At 40.5% G+C, this 18,957-nt stretch overlaps 2 protein-coding genes across 2 annotated transcripts in view; one reads left to right on the forward strand and one right to left on the reverse strand.

The window, feature by feature from the left end:
• Positions 1 to 621: 621 nt before the first annotated feature.
• On the reverse strand, positions 622 to 957 carry RPRML (reprimo like; the record flags this gene model as incomplete). Its single annotated transcript, XM_081346191.1, has 1 exon — positions 622 to 957. One exon carries the CDS (start codon positions 955 to 957, stop codon positions 622 to 624), a length of 336 nt encoding a protein of 111 aa, XP_081202317.1.
• A 5,251-nt stretch (positions 958 to 6,208) lies between these two features.
• Positions 6,209 to 18,957, forward strand: part of ITGB3 (integrin subunit beta 3) — a 100,821-nt gene continuing 88,072 nt past the window's right edge. Inside the window, exon 1 of the mRNA XM_081343812.1 lies at positions 6,209 to 6,286. Within this exon, the coding sequence (XP_081199938.1) occupies positions 6,220 to 6,286 (67 nt within the window). The 5' untranslated portion in view covers positions 6,209 to 6,219. The remainder of the gene's footprint in view (positions 6,287 to 18,957) is intronic.

Raw genomic sequence — 18,957 nt, forward strand, 5'->3', positions numbered from 1 at the left:
AGATAGGGGTGGGTTACATTTAAGCGAAAACAATATTTGAACCCTCCTATGAGACTGTATGTTGATTCAGTAAAAACTTTCCCTGAAAGCACCCATTGAGTGACAAAACAAAACATCACATTACTTATCACTTTGAGGAACTTAGAGTAGCTTTGTCTTGAACAGTTTTGACTTTACATTGTGTCTTTAGATATGAATGTCCAGCTCATATAACAAAAGCTTATGTCCAGTTATTTATGTCTTTGTAAACTTATGTCCAAGGGAAACAATGTAAAAGACTTGGACATCTTCACTTGCTTCTTATCCAAGTACATAGACTGGTCATGCAAACAATATGACATTTCTACAGGCAGAAATTTAAAATTTGCACAAAACTTACTGTAAGAATATTTCTCTCTCCTCCTCTCTTACATCTGTAATACACATAGATTTTTTTTACTTGCTCTCCATCTCCTCCCTTCTCCCTCCCTCCCACCCCCCTTTTCTTTTTTTGTAACTTCATCTAGCAACATGCCACTATGGGCTCCCCTTCCTCTAGCCACAACAATATTACCATCCTATACTTGCAGTGAGAAAGCTATTACTTGAGTCACCCACTGAGAAATGCTCCACAATCTGTGCTCAGTAGAGTCCCATGATTGCAATGCCAACATCTTTGGATGGCCGGCGATCTTTGACCAAAAAGTTGATCATGCTCTCTGATTTGATGAGCAGGTTACAGCCTAAAAAGAACACCCCAAAGATGACAGTCAATGAGAGAACACAAAGAACAGCAATCTGGACCAATCGGGTGATGAAGAGGTTCCTTTCATCTGGAAGCAGGACGGATGCCCCTCCATCGCTGGCCACCACTGTTCCTGTCCCATTGCAGCAGCCAATCAAACCCCCCAGATCTTGGGATCGATTGGAGTACATCCCTTCTTCCAACAGTGTTTGGTTAAATAAGGTCCCATTCATTCTGTATCTCAATCCTAGGGAAGTTCCAGAAAAATGAGAACAATGAGCTTTTTTCCCCCTTTGTGACCCTCTTCAGTAGTCAGCAAGGCTCCTTGATCTTCTTGCACAAAGGCACTGTCAGCACAAGAAAGTAGACAGCTGTAGAAGGACAAGGAAACAGTTCCACCAACACCACACCATCCAATCTTTAAGAGAAACAGGGCAATTCCAAATGTCAGATTTCCAAGCAGCTGGGAGCATGTGCTGTCAAACACGCTGGAATCTCAGGAGATGCACGTTGCATTGTACAGTAAAGTCTCTAAGCAGCATGATAAAAACAACTTGCAGGGGGAAAAAACTCCACCCCGAACTGATCCTAAGCACCACCTTCATCCACCACTACAGGCAGAGAGCTGCCAGTCTGCTAACAGTCCTTCTCTATCCAAAGAGTATGTGCTGATAGGATGCACTAGCATTACCAAATGCATAGAAATCTTTTCTCCAAAGAGCTCCTGAGATGCTGTGTATAAATCCATTCTTTTGCTGTATCTAATCACTAGCTTATCAGCTGCAATTCTAGTTGACAACTGTTCTCCCTGAGATTAGCAAAGAATACCTTTCCTTGCCATTTTAAAAGGAAAGACCCTGCATGGGTTTTGAGCCTGAGAAGTTTCTTTCTCACACACTTTGTTGAGAGGGATCAAAGATCGCCCGGTCAGCCTTTTTCTAGTCTTTAAAAAGAAATGTGTTTTTTTTCATAGCCTGGTCTAGTTTCAATATTAGTCTATTCTCTAATGGATATTTGCAAGCATTTTTCCTTGCTGTGGACTGTGGAAAGGGTGGAAAGCTGATCTGAGGATTCTTTCATCAAAGTCCACCCCAGGTTATAAGCACAGTATGCAAAGAATTTATCCACATTTCTTATGCATCATAAAAAAGTGCTTTCCCCAAATATTGCCTCTGTTTAGAATGAGGTTCAGGTACTTTTCCTAAGCTAGCACTACCTTTGTAGGTGATTGCTTTAGTTTTATTCATCTGTTATGTTTATGGAAAGCCTAAGAAAATTATTTTCTGGGCTATTTTTACCCTACAGGAGACAACTACTGTACTATAGTAGTACGACTAAATCCAAGCAGTATTCCAGTAGATCAGACATGTCAAACACAAGGCCCGGGGGCCAGATCCGGCCCGCAAAGTGGTTTCATGCGGCCCGCGAAGCCATCCTGGAAACAGTGAGGGAACGGCCCCCACTGCCTTGGCCCTGGCCCAGAGACCCTCCTCCTGCCAGAGACCCTCAGATCTGTCCCACTCCTGCCCAGGCCCCCATAGGCACCCTTGATGTGAATGATGTAGAGCTGGCTATGCCCACCCAGTAGGCCATACGCACTCTAGCCACGCCCACCCAGTAGGCCACACCCACCCAGGCCATACCCACCCGGCCCCTTGAGGGCAACCGCAATGCTGATGCGGCCCTCAATGAAATTGAGTTTGACACCCCTGCAGTAGATCTATAATTGCAGAAGAGTAATCAGGCTATGTGCTGTCATTTGTATGCTGCTTTTGGACTTCCCAGAGACAATTGGGACCATTATAGAAACAGAATGTAGATTAGATTGTTTGTCATCTGATCCAGGATCAACAGAGTTCTTCTTACGTTCTTACAATGTAAAATTCTTAATATCATAATGTGGGCCGTAATTTTTTTTTTGGGGGGGGTGTTATACGTAAATAGTTCTTGGTAAAATTAAATCAGGGGTCTTCAAACTTGGCCCTTTTATGACTTGTGGACTTCAACTCCCAGAATTCCTCAGCCAGTGTGCCTGGCTGAGGAATTCTGGGAGTTGAAGTCCACAAGTCATAAAAGGGCCAAGTTTGAAGACCCCTGAATTAAATCAATGACCAAGTATGCAACATAGTGTTCAGAAGAGTATACGTTGATGTTTTTAAAGCATTAAAATGTTTTAAAATAACATTTTAGTGCCAAAATGCCTAGCTACAGGAAAGCATTTTCTAGAAAAGGAATACTATTCCTTATGTCACCACTACAGGACTTTGCCTCTAATAATTTTGTCCCACCCTTCACTTGCTGAGACATCTGAAACAGCTCCTCTAAAGAGGGCCTCATAATTCAGTATTGTACGTGGGAGAAAGTAATCCTTCAGAGCTTCTGGGATTATTTGAATGGAATAAATAATCCTGAAATCTTAAAATAAAAAAAGCTAAAGACCAACCTTTTCTCGCCTGGTGGATCCTGTATGCATTGGACTAAATCTCATTCAATCTTCATTCTGCAAGAACAAGTTGTTATGATGGGTAATTATAATGGAAAGTGTACTCATCTAATACTGGTGTGGACACATTTAGAATATACAGTTTAATTATGCTAAATAATGGAGAGATGAGAATCCTGATGGGCCAACAGGCAATGTTGAGGTAGAAAAATGCTGAAGAAACAAATGGCCTCAAGGAAGGAGTCATATCCCAAATCTATAGACCTTCAATAAATCTATTTCTTTAGCACTTCCCTGAGTCCATAGTAGCAATTCTCATGCATGTCTTTATAGCCAGAATCCACTTAAGGCTCAGCTGTAATTAATCCACTATATTCCAAATTGTCCTGCTCACAAAGAAAACTGAAGCTCTCAAGTAGCCTTTCCACTCCCCAGGAGACTCCTGTTTTGAAGTCCTTAGATGAACCTTGTTGCCAAAGATACTATACTATACAAGAGTATAGAGATACTTACAAGAGTGTAGACACATTGAATAAAAATCTTTTATTGCTTGGACCTTGGTCCACTATAACTTCAACTTCAACATCAACTTCCCTCCGCCCTGTGCGTTCACACAGAGAGGGCCTCCTCAGGGTGCCACCGGTCAGAGAATGTCGTCTGGTGGCCCCCAGGGGGAGGTCCTTCTCTGTGGGCGCCCCGGATTTATGGAATCGGTTGCCGGTTGAGCTCCGGATGGCACCCGACCTTCGCTCCTTCCGACGCGATCTGAAGACTCACTTGTTCGAACAAGCCGGCCTGGCCTGATGGGGGATGGGTTGGGATTTTATTGTTGTTTTTAATATATCTATTTATTGTTTTAGCTTGGGCATTGTGTTTAATTCTTTTTTAACTTTTGTATCTTTGTATTTTTATATGTTTGCCCTGTTCACCGCCCTGAGTCCTTCGGGAGAAGGGCGGTATACAAATACAAATAAAATTATTATTATTATTATTATTATTATTATTATTATTATTATTATTATTATTATTATTATTATTATTATTATTATTATTATTATTATTATTATTATTATTAGCAATCAGGTGGTATGATTTTGGAATAGTTGCCAACGTGTTCAAGTTAGGAATTAGAATTAAAAGTGTTAGAACACCCACAATCAGTTCAATTTTTCTCAGTATCAGTTGTATGTTTAAAAAAAGTAGCTAGAAAAATGGCTTTACCTGAATATGTGGATTTTATTTTTGCACGCAAGAGGGCAGCAAGACAACAGAGACCAAATGAGATCAAGGCAGGCTACATGTGAGTGAAAAAAACTCATCCATCCGTGTGTACATTAAAGAAGCTCAAGTGCTTTCAGTCGGTTTTGAAACTCCTTTTTCCAAGAGATTCCTGACATACTGTTTTCCCATCCCATTATTGCTATTGCTAAGCACATTGGTTTGTGCTTTAAATTGTAAGCCGCCCTGAGTCTTCAGAGAAGGGCGGGATATAAATGGGATTAAAATAAAATAAAAATAAATAAATTATGCCTTTTTTGGATAATGTATTGAGTGTATCTCATTTAATTAAATAGGTAGCAAGCACCAGGAATTTTTGCTTGCATTCTCTTTTCCAGTGATAAGGCATTCAGATGACATCCTTGTAGACTAAAAATCTTTCAGGTCATCATCCAGAATTTGATGAAATATTAGCCCCTCCCACACCTCCTTGTTTAAATGTCTTCAGTCTTGGTTAACATCTAGTCCTTTTGCCTTGATTTGGAAAGTTGTAAGGAATGTCTGCTGAAATCTCAGAAGGAAGGGATAAGGGGAACAGTTGTTTCCCATGTTTAACTAAACCAGAAGTAGCCAATAAAATTCTATAATAGGTTTAAATTTGATTTAGTTTATATGATTTATACTGATAGTGGAATTCAGTTTTTCTAAATTAGAACGGCAGGATGCAATTTTTAAAGCATGATGTAATGTTATATATATCACACCTTATTTATACTATGCTTCATAAAGAATTTAACTTTATTCAACCGTAAATCTCTGAATTTGTATCTGATACTTCTTGGCCACTTAAAAACTGCTCTGCAGAGAAATGATTGCTATACAAATGCTTAGATAAAGTTCCAGGAGGGTTATGCAAAGCTCTAGGTGGATATACAAAATACCCTGTCTAAAATCAGCTTCAAAAGAAGAGCATTTATGTAAATATTTAGCCAAGGATTATACACTTCTAAGAGATTTTTGCCATTTGTACATTTGTAGGGGATGATGGGAGATGATACAAAGGTGGGCAAGGCCAAGGTATAACTTGCTGGACTAAGGCTAAACCTTTCTCCAGGCAGGTAATGGGGTGGTGGGTGGTGGCTGGGATTGGGAGGAAAATGCCACAGCCTCTCTAAAGTTCTTCTCTTTTCTCAGAGCTACGGTTCCTATTTTCTGAATCAATTGAGACAATGATCAAGATACCGATCCAAAAGAAAAGAAAAGAGAAGGGAAGGGAAGGGAAGTAAAGAAATAGTTTGCGGTTAGGAATTGGCGCCAGTTTGAATGGGATGATTGCTGCTGTTTCTTTAAATTTGTCATTAAACCAAGGGTCAAGTAGGTTTAAAGGAGGGGGGCTCACGTTGTTTGATTCGTGTAGTTTTCTTATAGTAGCTCCGCTACAATAAAGAGAATTAGACGCAGGAGGAGTAAAGACGTTCAGAGTTCATTCCGCCACTAAAAGGAAAAAAATAGTGGCCAATAAATTTAGGCACTGGGGGAGGAAATCTTTGCCAGGGATAAAGGGTGTACAGCAGTGGCTGGCAGAGGTTGTCTCCTCCCCTGCCGAGTCCCCCCTCTTTCTGGGAGGGGTGGAGAAAAGGATCCTACGAAGCTGCGACCTCGGCGACCGGCTGGGGCACTCCGTGACTCCCATTTGACAGCTGTTTCCTCTCTCCGGCCGCGTCTGCCCGCTCTTCGGATCTCTCGGTGACACGGCTTGGCCGATCTTCGGGGCGGACCTTTCGGAAACAGACTGCTCCGCTCCGCTCCGCAGTTTTGTTAAGTTGAGACCAGGATGGGCAAATCTGCTTCTCCTGTGCTTCTGGTCTTTAGCCTGCTCCTGCTCTCCGACGGAGTCTGCGGTAAGTTGGGAACACCCGTCACTCCCCTCCACGGTTCAGCTGCCGAGAGCCTCGGATGGACTGCAGCCTTTCCGCCTCCCTCCGCCTCCCCCTTCCCCGGTTGAAAGAAAGCGTCTGCTGGCTGCGAAAGGGAAGTTGGAAACTTAATGAAAAACCTCTCAAGCGTCACTTTTTTCCTTACTTTCCAGGACAACTTGAGGCACGGTGAAATTTTATGCTTTCATACACTACAGTACGCAAAAGAAGGCTTGTTTTGTGTTCAATGCTCCTTATGTTCAGGTCGGTGTGTGCCGACGATTGCTTTCCTATACTGAAGGGATTGGGAATATTTTTACCTTCTGAAACGAAAGCCTGCCTTTCATACATGATATTTAAAATATAACAGGACAAGTTTTTTTCCAAGTAACATCCATATCTGGTTCTTCCCGTCCCAAATTTGATAATATACAATAATAAACTCAAATCTGAAAACTTGGGAAAGATTCCCACCGTAGTTCAAACTAGAATGCTGCCCCATCCAGAGATATGCATAGATAGCAGGATGGGGAACTACCAGCCTCTAAAAGAGGTTGCTAGCTTTTTTTCTACGTTATTCTAATCCTAGTTTTATAACTATTGGAGCTGCTCTGGATGACTTTCCATTTTTCCAAACTGATTTTTTTTCGCCTTAACAATGCAGGTAAAAAAAAAATACACGATTGGCCTGTCCAGATTTGGGCTGGGGCTTTAGTGGAGGACAGAAATTAATACAATAGAGTTATTGCCTCTATTCTTGTAGATAGATACCAGTAGGTATGTAAATAGTATATTCCTCTCTACAGCAAGTATGGACATAATGTGATCTTTAAAGTTCCTTTAATTTTATTCAAAATATGTTGGCGTTTAATCTTCTCCGGAGTAACAATTGACATAATTAACCGCAATTGGTTAGGTTCACACTACTAAGGCCAAAACCACGAAATCCAAACCATCAAGTTTCTGGGACTGGAAATAGAAATCCCAGTGGTTTACCTTGCTTGCAGAAATGCAGTCTATGTCTTAGCCTTCCAAATTCCTCTTGTATTCAGATTTCAGTCCAAAACATTCATTTTGTCTACCTATTCACTTAACTTCTACTTCACTTTCCTAGTTGGTGCTACATCAAGTCATGGAAATGAACAAAAAGAAGGGATATAATGCCTTTGGGAAAATTAAATGCGTGTGAGTGTGTGTGTCTGTGTGTATAAAAAGTCACAGAGAAGAGCTAGGAAGGAGAGATTTCGATTTCTCCCCTCATCCTGCTCGCTATGTATTAGCATGTTTCCAAACTCTGCACATTCAAAGTCAGTAGTCATATATAATAAAACCAGGAGTTTTTTTAGGAAGAAAAAAAGTGATAACACAATAGATTAAATCTCTCTCACAAACACATACATAGAGATGCAAACCAAGAGTCAATAATTGTAAAAGGGTTTTCATCTCATACCCAGTCCATCTCTAAGGAAGCGTAAAGTTGTATTTAGCTCTTCTGATTTTCAAAGCATTGTTTTACTTCTTGTCTTACAGCTATGTTCTGGTATATTTTACATCATTTCGTAGGTGATGCTGTTAAAGTTTGGAATCTATCTGCTGCAATCTTCAGGCTGCTACAAACATGGCCTCTTAGGTCTGATTGCTGGACACCATTCTCTGTGGCCTCTAGTATGAAGTTGCAGAGGTCAGCCCTTTGAAGTATTAATCCCAGTGCTTTTTTTCTAAAAAAAAAAGGTGCTGGAACTCAGAGGAGCTGTCACTGGGAGCAATGCCGGTGTCTTGCTACGGTGTCCCTGCCCATCCTTTGCACCCCCACCCCTACAGCTCGGAGCCACATGCTGCAGGGATTCCCCTCCCCACAGCCACCATGGGGATTCCCCTCCCCACAGTTGCCACCCCGCAGCCCCTGCTGAGCCCCCACCCGGAGCTGCTTCAAACCCTGACCCAGAGGTGTGCTCCTCATGGCAGTGGTCTTTGGCACCAAACAGCTGATGGCCTGCAGCACCGGCACTCGTTCACTTACTGCCCCGTTGCTTCCAAATGCAGTAAGTGAATGAGCGAGCAAGTGGCAGTGGTCTCCGGCACCAAACAGCCTCTTTCCAACCATATCCATAAAAATTTATAACAAACATTGGAATTCTCAAGGCCATGTTTGGTATTTCCCAGCAATCTGTTAGTGGAAGGAAAAAGCAATCCCTGCTGTGTTACTGATCCCAAAGAAGCATTTGCATGTATGCAGGTATCCTTAGGGTGCCATAGTTATGGATGAGAAATATTGGTTGCAAAGTTGGCATTTCTGGATGTAATACAGATTTATTTATTTTTTTATTTATTTTTTATTCCATTTATATCCCGCCCTTCTCTGAAGACTCAGGGCGGCTTACAAGCTTAGCAGTAGCCTTCATTCTATGTATATGCCTGCTTATTAGGGCTTTCACACACACCCCAAGCGGCATTATTACAAAGTCAGCTTAATTGCCCCCAACAATCTGGGTCCTCATTTTACCTACCTCGGAAGGATGGAAGGCTGAGTCAACCTTGAGCCTGGTGGGATGCGAACCTGCACTAATTGCAGGCAGCTGGTGTTACTTAAGCAGGCATTAGCCCACTGCTCCACCAAGGAGCAGTGGGCTAATATTTTGGACTTATTTTTGTTTCTTTGCATGTTTGATATTTTTAAAAAGGCATATGCTACTGACTACACTTATGCACATATGTAACATCTTTTGCTAGGATACATGACCACTGCTTGTCCAGAATGTGAAAAGTAAAAGATTGTGACTAAACAAAATTTTAATGTACAGATAATACCACCAGAAATTATTTTAGCCTTTTTAATAAATGTTCTTATTGATGTTAAGCTCACCATGGAAAACATCATATATTATTATGTATATACTAGGTTAATTATTTAAAGACTGAAATGCAACATAACTAGATTCTAAATAATCTATTTTTCAAAACACACAACAGTCCAAACAGTAAAAGTAAAGTCCAAATTAAGAATATTTCATTCTTAAGAATTGTTTAATTTAAACTGGTTTAGTTGTAATAGATGGTTATAGATTCAAAATAGTTTTCAAGAGTGTACAAAAGATATTATTTTTTTCTAGCATCAGCTAAATTAGACATATTACATTACCTTTATTGATTTCATTGCAGAGATGTTAACATAGGAAATAGATTATTTTGTTATCTAATTTTACCTTCCAAAAGACAGAAGCAGATGAAAAATGTGAGATTCTTTCCTGTTGGCTTTTTTGAATTAGCTGTTTTAGATTCTAAAATTTTAGTTCCTAAAGAAGTAACCTTGTAAATAATTTTAATGTCCTCCTCTAGTGCAGAGTAGGCAACCTTGGCTCTTTTATGACTTAAGGACTTCAACTCCCAGAATTCCTGAGCCAGTATGGCTCAGCTTGGAAACCTCTCTCTTTCCCCTCAGCGTGGCTGGCTCAGTAATTCTGGGAGTTGAAGTCCACGAGTCATAAAAAAGAGCCAAGATTGCCTACTCCTAAAGCCAATAGAAGGAGCTTTTTTTTTTTTTTTTGCAAAAACAAAAGTGCCGGAACGCCGTTCTGAGCGTTCTATGAGAAAAAAAGCCCTGAATAATCCTATCTTTATTGTAACTTGATAGAACTTTGCAGGTCTGAAAGCACCTTTCCCCTCACTTATTTTTACTCTCCAGAAAACTAGGGAGGGTATCATCTGAGAGGATGTTTCCACACCCTTCCTTCTTTGGATCCAGATTTCTCTTATTAGACTGCTCTTCCCCCTGTTTACTCATGGTTATTTTCACAGCCCATCACAGTACAGTAGGAGAGACCAATAGTTGGATTCCATAGGCATTTGCCCATGTCATGCCTGCTCATCACTTTCCATAACCCTTGTTATGGAATTTACGTGAGCCTCTTATAAACAAATCTTTAATGCTTTTTGAAAAAGCATTGGACCTGTCTTTTTAACACAGGGTTATTGTTGCTTTGAAAGAATGTTAGGCCTGTACTACCAGAAGAGCACTTTTATTCAGGAAAGAAAATTGGATGGTGCCAATTGCATGCTACTAGTTCTGTCATCATTGGATTCATTTCAGGTTTTTTGTTGCTTCTGCCAATGAAGGGATTTGCATGCCTGCTCTTTTGAATCCTTGTATTATTGTTAATTATCTCTGAGGAAGCAGCTAGAGTGCTGCAGCTTGGTGGGATTGTTGTCTCAGAATCAGCAAAATGACGATGCAATTTCTGTCTCCCCACCCCACAAGTGAGGGGGAAGTGGACAACATTCCTTAGTATTTGTTGACAGTAAATGATTGTTCCCTCTTGCTGCAGCCTACATACTTTCTACACCTGTTATTTGTGGGTCAGGCTATTTGTAAACACAAATTCAACATTCTTTCAGAAAATCACTATACCCATATTCAGAAATAGCCTAATAGGTAAGAGACATGGAACAAAAATTGCACCATCTAGAAGTACCATTTTGATTCCTTTCTGCTTCACTCTGTGTTCTCTGTCCTTGATAATCAAATGACTAAAGCTACCACTTGGTGCATCTTTCCAAATTTGCTCAATCTACGTTAGGCATTAGTGTTTATTTTCCTGTGGATGGAATGTTTGGTGAGAGGAAAAATGAAGCCAGTGGAATCTATTAATCCTTTGCAATCAGTAAGTATGGTTAGTTAGTTCATTGACCTTGCTATGTGACAACAAGGATTGGCAGTAAGGGTAGCACAATTCATGCCAGCATATTTTTCTCTTGGATCAAGGAGGTGAATATTACTCTGATTTGGTCATGTGGAAGAGACCAATGAGTGCATTTGAATTTGACTGGCAAGGAATGGGAGAAATTATTTGGGAGCCAGATTGTTTGGTCAATATCTGAGTTAATTGAATATGAACTAAAGAAAGCTTACCTATCAGTTCAGTAAGTTTTCAGGCTGGAACATAGTACAGAGTCAGGACTGATAATGCTTGTGGACAATTTCTAAGGATACGGTAATGTGGTGGTGGTAGTGATGAGGCCTTCCTTGATATCAGCTGCTTTCAGTACCATTGACTGGGATCTTTGGGGATAAGGAGTAGGAGCCAGGAGTAGGATTGTGCTGGTTTCCCTTTCTCTTAAGTAAGTTCCAGTTGGTGTTAGTGGTTTGAGGAGAGGGAGAGGTCAAGACTTTGGCCTTTACATATGGGGTATACTAGACCTTGAAACTCGTACCTCTGTTTTAACATCTAGATAAAATTTCTGAGTGAGGTCAATAGCCAGCACAATGTCTGCTTCTTCAGTATGCTGAGGATACTCAGCCATACATCTCAACCCTGAACTGGCCAAGGGATGTTGTTAATGTCATGTCTCAGTGCTTTGAGACTTTGAAGATCTAGACAGAGATCTGTCTTTAATTCTGGATGGTGTTGCACAGAACTGATATGCAGTTTTAAGGTTCTCCTTCATTACCCGCTCCTGTTTAAAGATCAAGTGACAGCTGTGATCAGGAAGGCCTTCCAGATTCATCTTTTGCGTCAGTTATATACCTCCTGGACTGGGCATCCCTTCTCAAAGTTACCACTTATACACTTAAACACTTCACATTTAGACTTTGTCAATGCATCTTTCAAAGAGGTTGCCTTTGAAAACCATTTGGAATCTGTGATTAGTCCAGAAAGCAGACTTATGTGACACTTATGCTTCCTAAGCTGTAATGGCTACTTGTGTGCAATTTGAGATGTTGATGGTGACCTATAAAACCCTTCATGTGTAGGACCTGGTTACTCAAGAGACCCACCTTCTCCCTTTATCATTGCCCACTGGCAGACCTGGCAAAGTGAGCATGTTCCTTGAAACAATATGTAACGGATATCAGGAAGCATGCCTTCTCTGGAGAAGCATCTGCCTTCTACAATGGTATAACCCCAGGAATTTGTGTGGCCCTGACCCTGTCATCCTTTAAGTGAGCTTGAAGTTGTAGCTCTCTTCCCCAGGCTGTAGGATAAAATATTCTTCTCACTGGATGTTTTTGCAGGAACAGGCTTTTTTTTCTTTTTATTCTGGTTTGGCCCTCTCATTTTTAAAGAAAGTTTTGGATGCATTAGGCACAGTGGTGGGATTCAGCCAGTTCACACCACTTCAGCAGAACCGGTAGCTAATTTTTTGTTGCCCAGGCCCAGAATGGACTTCTGGAAGTGGCATCTACACAGAGAACCAGTTGTTCACATGTTTGAATCCCACCACTACACCACTGATTAGGCAGCTTAATAAATTTGTTTAAATCAACATTCCAAAAGTCCCTTGAACCAGCTCTCCCCATAGTAATATTTTCAAATACGAAATAAACAGTGGGTTAGGACACTGAGCTTGTCGATCAGAAGGTCAGCAGTTTGGTGGGTCGAATCCCAAGTGCCGCGTAACAGAGTGAGCGCCTATTACTTGTCCCAGCTTCTGCCAACCTAGCAGTTTGAAAGCACGTAAAAACGCAAGTAGAAAAATAGGGACCACTACGGTGGGAAGGTAACAGCGTTCCGTGCGCCTTTGGCGTCTAGTCATGCCGGCCACATGACCACGGAGACGTCCTCGGACAAGCGCTGGCTCTTCGGCTTTGAAAAGGAGATGAGCACTGGCCCCTAGAGCCAGAAACGACTAGCACGCATGTGCAGGGGAACCTTTACCTTTACCTTTTACATTACACTGATCATATCCCTGTTCTGTTTAAGTGATTTCTGGTGGACAAGGGGTTGCTCACTTGTGGACAACAAGTGGAGTGATTTTCCTCTCTCTGTATTCTATAGATTTGCTATAAATTCCTCATTAGGATTTCTAGTTATTTATTGGGAGGAAACTCCAATACTTTGCCTAGTTGCATTTTTACTCACAGACTAGCAGAATGAGAAGTGCACAAAAAATATGTAAACAGATTCAAATGGGCTGCTTTCATATAATGGAGAGACTGTTTGCAGCAACCACCTCCATATGCATTGGACTACAAATTCCACTGGATATACTGAATTGAAATTTTGGAAACTATAGTCAACACCTCTTCAGTACACCCTAGTACAGCAGGCCAGTTTGAAGAATGCTGATTTTCTTACTCATGAATAAAATTCAATGTTCTATGAGATGTTGTATAACTGAGAATAATTGTCAAAAATCTTGGCAATTATTGCATGGTATGTAGAGGACACAATACATAGGAACCTAAACAATAAAATTATTGTCTCTCTTTAACAAGGAAAACAGGATCAGAAACCCCCTAACTCCACTTAAATACAACTTTATCTAAAGGTAAAAGTAAAGGTTTCCCCCGGTCCAGTTGTGTCTGACTCTAAGAGGCAGTGCTCATTAGTATTTCTTAGTCAAGGGAGCCAGCATTGTCTGAAGATGCTTCTGTCCTCATGTGACCAGCATGACTATACGCTGAGTAGCAGAGAACACTGTTACGGAAGTGGCATCTATTTTTCTACTTGCATTTGCATGCTTTTAAACTGCTAAGATGGCAGGAGATGAGGCAAGTAATGAGAGCTCACCCCATCACATACAACTTGGGTCTCAAACCCAGACTGTCAGCTTTCCAACTGACAAGCTCAGTGTCTTTAACTGCTGAGCCATCACACCCCCTTTAAACTGCCAGTTTATCTCTGTTTTATGATACCCCATAATGGCCACAAATCCCTATAACGTGCCTTCCAAAGAGATTTTGGATCTGTTCTGAATTCTTTTCATTATACTAAATTCAATGGGCTCCAAACAAAAGCATGGCAACAACACCGGTCCCTAGACAACACATGCGCACAAACATCCACAAGCTATTACGGTATGCACTACTCACCCCTACTCCATTCTTGTCCACTGCTACTATTACTACTTCAACTATTCCTTGAGTTCTACTACTCCTATTCCTTGTGAATTCTGCTAGGGAAAATTATCTCTTTCTAGCTGATTCAGGCTGCTTTCCTTTCACACATGAATATACACATCCTTCCCTCTTCTATCTCTTATCCACCAACACTACCACACCAGTTGTCTCTCAACACAGCTTTTATAGCCACAGTAGCTGTGTTGGCTGGTGAGAAGTCTTAAAAAGACAGGACAACAGCAGCACATATCTTAGCCATTTTCTGGGGGGCCTGCTCCCTCACATATCTTAGCCCTTTTGGTAAAAAAACAACAGTGTTTTATTATTTTTCTTTTTATGAGACTAATGCCATTTCTGTGTCTTTCCCATATTGTAGTAGGGAATCAGCTATGACACTTTGCTTCCCCACTCTATCTATAATGAGATGGTACAGTTGCAATGCTAACTATCTGGTTAACCATGAATTGGTGGTATCTTTCATTTGTTACAACCAGGTGAGCAGTTGATGGTTGACTGTTAATTCCTGGCCCCACATATTTACAGATTGCCCATTTTAATGTATAGGCTTCTTATTCAGTGGTGCTGTACTTTTGCTCTTTTGGAGAAGTCTCTTTGAGAGGTAGATCACAGGATAGTCCATTCCTTCATGGTTTTGGGCAAGTGTTGTGCCTGAGCCTAGGCAAGATTGTGTCAAAGAAACAAACCAAAAAAGGGGGTTGAGTTGTTTTCCCTTTGATGATTCTCATCCATGGAATCCTTCCCAAGCTCTCTCTAAGTTTATTGAAATTAGCTCTCTTAAAGTCCAAGACTTTAGTTTGACTATGTTCTATTGTATAATGTTGAATTCCAATATTGCATGATCACTCCCCTGCCCAAGGTTCCTGTAGCTTCAACATCTTCTATCATTTCATCTCTGTTAGTGAGCATTAAGTCCAATATGGCTGATCCCCTAGTTCCCTTCTATATTTTTGGGGAGACAAAGTTGTCTGCCAGGTTTGTCAGGAATCTGTTTGATCTTCCACTTGGTGCATAATTTGTCTCTCAATTGATGTCAGGTTAATTAAAGTCTCCCATTACTATTGTGACGTGCTTCCTACATACCTTAGTTAACTGACTAGCAAAATGCTCATCTATTTCCTCTGTTTGGTTGGGTGGCCAATAGTACATATCTACGGCAGTGCCATTTTTCTCTGTTTTATATTGACCCAGTCTTGTCTACCAGTCTTGCTCCCAGTTCACACACCCCTTCATGTTTGTTGTAGGCGTATCTCCTAAATCTCTGCCTGTAGGTATAAGGGTTGCATCAAACCTGTACAGGACATAGGAATAATCCATTGCTTCTCTTGCCAGAAGACAACTGTAAGTGCTCAAAGCCCTTTCCATTAAACATGGGGCTATTCTGGCTACCCATTCACTCTCAGGCCATTTACAAGAGATAACAATGCTTTCAAACATGATACAACAGGCTTCTATGAATTCTTTCTCTGACAACTTAGGGATTTTTATATCTTTGGGACTAGTTCTGCTTGCTAGACATTCTGAAAAACATCAGAGGTGGCTGGATCCCTTTAAGGCTACCAATTCCCTAAACTCTTGTTCTTGCCTATCTTTCCCTCCAAACCACTCTTTTTCCTTTTCTTTTTTCCTCAAAAGTCAAAATCTTTCCTCTTGTTGCCACTTTAACATTTCTATGGTATTGGCCCAGTATCTGAGCCTAGCCCATTTTCTAGCTGGGCTATCTTTTTCTTTGACTTAACTACAGATCTATGACGGACGCCCATATCTTAGCAAAGTAGTGGTCTCTTTTCAGGGAGCATGTCTTTTCTAATTTTTCCCTGTCTGTTTGTTTGGTGTAGGTTTTGGTAAGAGGTCTGAATTTTAGCTTTTTCCTGCAAGGTCTGCCCCTGTGAGGACAAAACTCCTTTCCTTTTGAAGCTGGGGCTTGGTTTCTCTTCACAGAATCTTTAATGAACTCCTTGAGTTTAAGCCACCTTCATTTGCATGGTAGCTTCCCTTTGTTGGCTATCCTACCTGATTTCAGATACACCACAGCTACCACCATTTTGTCATAGATTTTTTTCAGTATACCCAATTCAGTGGGCTCTAAACACAAATGAGCCAACAACAATAACCTATTGCTACTATGGCTATTCCAGCTACTACTCCTTGTAAGTGTTACTACTCCTATTCTTTGTAAGTTCTTCTGTACAAAATTCTCTTGCCAGTTGCTTTACTTCCACACATGAACACAAAACCTCCTTCCCTCTTCTTTTCTTCCTCCATCCACATCCAAAGCACAGCTTTTATAGCCACAATTGCTGTGCTGGCTGGGGAGAGGGCTTAAAGAGACAGGACAAAAGCAGTACAGATGTTGGCCATTTTCTGGGCAGCCTAGTGTCACAGTATCAGGTAAGTGTTCTCCTGATTTATCACTCTTACAAAAAAGAAAATGTCTGTTGACAGCATTTCTGAGAAAGATTAGTTTAAACCAGAGTAACAGTCTGGTTCACATATCGTATTTAACTATGAGTTATTGACCAAGCCACAATTGGTTAAGTTCACATACCCCACCAAGTGATAAGCAAGGTTTTGCACAATGGTCAATCAATGTAGTAAACCAATACTGAAGAGATTATATTGTGGCCCAATGCAGACGTAAACACCTTCTGTCAACTTGAGGACTACCCAAAATTCATAGCACATTGAGTCCACATTCCAAATATAGTCTAATTTTTTTCTAGGGATTTGGGATTTAAAATAGCTGTTTTATTCCTTGATCTTTTTTTTTTTCCTTTTGGGGATATTTTGGCCCTATCGTTCTTGGGAGAAGCACCAAGAAAGGGATGCTGCAGCCGTCCCCTCACTTTGACTTAATATAATGTGTGAATTGAATCACATTTTGGAGATTTAATGCTTCTCCTTAAAATTACTTGATCAACCCATATGCCTTCAGGCATATCTTACAATCATGCAAACAAGATTATGAAAATGTAATAAGGCAAGTGACATAAATGAAATAAGACATATACCACTTGATTTCTTTTTCTTTTAAAAGAAAAGGTCAATATAACAAATATGACTATTTATGGTCAGTTTATAGTCTTGTATATAAATGGTATATAAGTCTAAATGCTATTGCTATTTTGCAATTTTGGCATAATGTGTAATTATCATTAAGTAAAATATATTTATATTGTGCAAATGTCTTTATTTGTATCTAGCAATGAACAAAACATAAATAAGTTTAATTCCATGCCCTCAGAGAATGTAAATGCTAAGAAAGGAACTAAATGTTAGAAGGTGATAAAACTGCACCAGATATTGCATTCTACAATGTATTACAGCAGCAGGAAATAAAAGTCCAAACTATTAGAAAACTGCTTTTTGGTGACAATTCCTTCGGACAATGGATATAGATGAATAGATTTTTATTAATCCCCTATTGTAAAATTAGGATTAGCCAGGTTTAAATAACTTTGCAGAACCCAGGGAGAAAAGGGCCTAGTCCACATCTGAGGGATGCTGTTTCAGAGGGTGAGGTCCATGGCACAGAAAACATGTTTGCTCAGTCCTGTAAGATGACAAAATTTAATAGAAGATTGTACCCACTTGTCTGAATCTACTGGACATGCAGAAACAATGAGAGTAGATTGTCCTTCAGATAACCAGATCTTAAGTCAGAAATGGCTTCAATAACAGAGGAAAAAGGCAATAGCCAGCATCTTAAGTTGCACCTGGAAGCTAACTGGCAACTGATGTGGTTCAAGTAGCAATACTGACACTAAGCAAAAGGAGAATTGCCAGTTACTGCTTATTTTGAACCAGCTGTAACTTCCAGATGGTCTTCAAGGGCACTCCCATGTAGATTGCATTGCAGTAGTCTAATCACGAGGTGCCCAGGACATGAATGACTATCAAATATGTCCTCATTCTTATTTGTAAATGGTTTCCTGTTAGCAAACCTGTCCTGTCAACTATCAAAAGAAGCTCAATCCTGCTTATCTTCTGATAAGGCATAAAGACCCTCAACCATTTATCATCTCCCAAGCTATGAGCAAAAAGATAGTTGGGGGTGAGGGCTGGGGGGGGGGTAGGGAGAGGACTTTGCCGAAACTGATGACCAACTTTTTTGCCAACTCACAAAGACAAAAACATTCCAGGAAGAATAGGAAAGACAGCTCCCATGTACAAGCCCCTATCGAGTTAATAATAACCCAGGAAGGTTAATCAACAGTTTCTCCGAGCTTTTAGGAGCTGCAAAAGCCGCAGCCTGTGAATCAGCAAAACAATGTGGTTATTAGAGAGGGTGTACTAGCAAGGGAGGAGAAGAAATTACAGAGCTGCAGAAGGGGCTACAGCAACTCTAGATGGAAGGCTACCTTCCTCCCACATTAAAGTAGACCGAAACGTGTTGCTCATCATTGTAGGCAATGTCCACTGGTGACAATAATGTGCTATGGAGAAATTCCTTGTAGTGCAATAATCCACACAACTACTAATATGAGGAAAGAGGTGTAGAAAGCTACCACCTGCATTTTTTGCAAGCCTGATCTCTCAGGCCCTTAGATCTGATTCCTGTTCAAGGAGAATTTTTTTTCTCCCTCTGTAAGGTGACAGTGCATCGGTTTTGCATCTAATATCAGAACTGGTGGTGCAGAAGTTACTGGAGTCACACAGTAGGGCATGCTTGTAAAAGGGAACTGCTGCTATTTTTTAAAATTAATTTTTACTTTTAAAAAAAATATAAAATAAAAATTGAGGAAGAATAATAAAATAAAAGCGATGAGACAAGAATAAACAAATGAAAGAGAAAAGAAAA

The sequence above is a fragment of the Vipera berus genome, assembly GCF_964194415.1.
Source record: "Vipera berus genome assembly, chromosome: Z".
Taxonomy (NCBI): domain Eukaryota; kingdom Metazoa; phylum Chordata; class Lepidosauria; order Squamata; family Viperidae; genus Vipera; species Vipera berus.